The 3,245-nt window shown below is 41.3% G+C and overlaps 1 protein-coding gene across 1 annotated transcript; it reads left to right on the plus strand.

The window, feature by feature from the left end:
- Window positions 1–751: 751 nt before the first annotated feature.
- LOC131072960 (probable 2' cyclic ADP-D-ribose synthase BdTIR) lies at window positions 752–1,225 on the plus strand. Its single transcript, XM_058009282.2, has one exon. It carries the CDS (start codon window positions 752–754, stop codon window positions 1,223–1,225), a length of 474 nt encoding a protein of 157 aa, XP_057865265.2.
- The last annotated feature ends 2,020 nt before the right edge of the window (window positions 1,226–3,245 follow it).

A 3,245-nucleotide genomic window follows, 5' to 3' on the forward strand; every position in this document is an offset into this window, starting at 1 on the left:
CACCGCTCTCAGACCTCGCAGTCCCAGCCTCCCCGCCACCTCTCGGGCGGGAGAGATGTTGCTTGGCGCCGTCGTTCGGCTTCCCCGCTTTGGCATGGCTCTGTCTTAGAGTGGCCCTTTGATGCTCCTGTGGCCTTTGCTCCTCCTGGTGCTGATTTTGGGTGGCCCTCTGCCACCACCTCCAAGTTTCCTCACCTGACTTTGGCGATCTCGCCTCCCAGACAGGAGGAAGGAGAAATTGAAAGAGATCCTGAAGATGGGTGGGCTGTGCCAGACCCGACTCCTAGCCCCGCTGATGTATGGGGCAAAAAAGATGACCCTGATCCTCCTCCCTCAGCTGCCACTTTTTTGGCTGGCTGAGCAAGTTTTTTGATGAATAGCTTGTTGTTGTTTTTTGTTTCCGGTCGCTGGCCGAGTGACTCTCTTGGGGTGATCTTGTATCCCCTGGCCTTTTTTTGTGAATATGTACTTTAATATTTCTTATTAATAGAGAAGGCCTATTCATCAAAAAAAAAAGATGGACTTTCCAGCTCAAGTAGGGATGCGTCTATTCTGGCTCCAAAACGACAGTACGGATTAGTCACACATTTTACACCGTCGATTTTGCAATTAACGGCTGCGATTGACTAACCTGTCGCTAACACACTGTACAAAAGGTCCGTTTTAGAGCTAGAACCACAACCCTCAAGCGGTTAGTGTTATGATGACCCTTTCCGCTCTCCTCAGTCCTCTGGATTAAGGCCATGAAATCATGGGTTCACAGACTGAAAATGCTTTTGAGAGCATTGCACCTGACTCTCTTTCACCTCAGTCCGAGTATGGGCAACCCTCAGAGTATCCGTCCTACGATGTGTTTATAAATCACAGGGGACCACACGTTAAGAAGACTCTGGCGGATGCATTGTATCGCCATCTCAGTGCCTTCAATCTGCGGGTGTTTTTGGATCAGAAAGAATTGCAGACAGGAGATTTATTACGGGCGGCCATACAGCATGCTCTTGCCACATGCAAAATCCACGTACCAATTTTCTCCCCAAGATATGCGGACTCGCCGTGGTGTTTGGCGGAGCTCTCTTTCATGCTTAAAACCGGGACTAAAATCATTCCTGTCTTCTATGACGTGCAACCCTTTCATGCTCGATACATCAATTCTGGGCCTTATGCACAGGCATTCAAAGATTTCAAGAACAAGAACAGAATTGATCTCCGCATTGTTGAGAAATAGATGATCTCCACAGGGTTTCCTTTATTTCGGGCTTGGTGTTCGACACAAGCAAAGAGTAAGAACATTTTTGCCCAATTTTAGGTTTTGAAAAGCTGTAGAATACCTAAAACATCTCGGATTGTTTTTTAATTTATTTTCTGTAATTGGGTTTTGTTCTAGTTATAAGGATGTGCTGTTGAGGAGTATAGTGGACAGAGTGGTATAAGAAACAAAAGGAGAAGTGTTGGAGGTGGCTAAACACCCCGTTGGACTGGAGGATGCCCTTCAAGCTTTCCAAAACACAATATTGAAGTCAGATCATGAGCAGAGCAATTATGAAAAAGTTGTGGGTATCGTTGGAATGGGAGGATATGGCAAGACCGCTCTCGCTAAGAAGATATACAACAAAAGGAAATTCTCAGAGATCGTCTGCAAAATCCTGAGATTTTAATGGTGTTAGATGATGTAGACAAGGTGGAACAAATGGATGCCTTGCTAGTGAAGGAAGTGATTGGAGCGAGGAGTTTGGTGATTATGGCATCTAGGGACAAGGGTGTTCTCACAGGCTGCGGAGTTGTGTTATTTCATGAGGTAAAAGGAATGAAGGAGTCGCATGCCAGAGAACTCTTCTGCTGACACGCTTTTCTAATGCCTTATCCGCAAAGGGATTTTGCGGAATTCAAAGCTCTTGTCGAAAGCTTTTTGATTGCATTGATCAGAAGAAAATTTGAAATATTTTTATATATTTTTTTAAGTTTTTCTATATGTTAGTAATTATCATTTTTGAAGGTCTTCGGGGCATTTTCAGTCCTTGAAAGTTTGGCCTGTCCTTTAAAACAATGTCGCGGGCAAGTTCTTTCAGGACTTCGCTCCTAACTTTTGGAGACCTTTCCAACGAGTTAAATGGCTCGTAATTTCGAGTCCCGAGCAGAAAGTTATGCCTAATTAAAATTAAGACAAAATTTCATATAGTTTTTTTGAAATTTTCGTAGTTTTAGATTTTATTATGTGATAAACAAATGTGACTGTTGGGCTTTGATTCTCAATGGGGTTTTTGTGACCATTGGAATCTCATGAACTACTATATGTTGGATTTTCGAATGAAATAGATCACTTTTTGGCTTGCTTCAATTCAGTGCTATCTTGTTCATCCACAATACCGCAGGTTCTCACTTAGATGTTGTTGTCCGAATCCATAATTCGGATCATGCATGCTCTGATTTACCACTCTCCCTGAAGGCCATTGGATCATTTCTCCATAAAAAGACATTGCCTTTTGGAATGGAACGCTGGAGAAAATTGGCAAGCATATTTTAAATAAGGATATAATAGATATACTTAAGCTCAGCTACGATATCCTTGACAGAGAGGAGAAGGAGATATTCCTCAACATTGCTTGGTTTTTTGCGGGAGAAGAGAAAAATATACCTATGAAATATGGGATGGATCAGGGTGGAGTAGTTTGCAGAGTCTTGAGAGCCTTGAGCAAAAATGCCTTATCGAATTTGTTCATGAAAATCAAGGGTATGAGATTAAGGGGGAGGACCACCTGGTTGTCCGTATGCATGATCACCTCATAGATATGGGGAGGAGTGTTATAGATAATCAAAGCCAACCCAGTCGCCTTTGGCGTCCGAAGGATATTTGCACTTACTTGTCCCACCGTCAGCTTGTAAGTATATGTATAATTTAAAATTCATCTATTTATGGATCTAATAATCTTTAAATAGATGTCTTCTATAAATTTTATTTTATCATACTAGAGGGTGGCCTTCAAAATGTTTAATGAAACATCAAATTGTTGAACACTTTGATTATAGCTTCTAATTATGATCTTGCTTTGTATTTGTCAATTTAGTCATAAGATTTAAACCTTGTTTTGAACACCCTTCATTACGTTAGTTCATACCTTTTTTTTTTCTCTTTTGAAGCAGTGCCCCTAAAAAAGACAAGAACAATTATGACACTTGCAAATCTTTCATTTCTTTTATTCATCATTATCTATAACAAGACGTTTTTTGTAGTTCTATCAATATAAGAG

This window comes from Cryptomeria japonica, chromosome 3 (genome assembly GCF_030272615.1).
Source record: "Cryptomeria japonica chromosome 3, Sugi_1.0, whole genome shotgun sequence".
Lineage (NCBI taxonomy): Eukaryota > Viridiplantae > Streptophyta > Pinopsida > Cupressales > Cupressaceae > Cryptomeria > Cryptomeria japonica.

Coding starts and splice junctions, on each gene's coding strand:
- LOC131072960 (XM_058009282.2), top strand. CDS start 752: ATGGGTTCACAGACTGAAAATGCTTTTGAGAGCATTGCACCTGACTCT.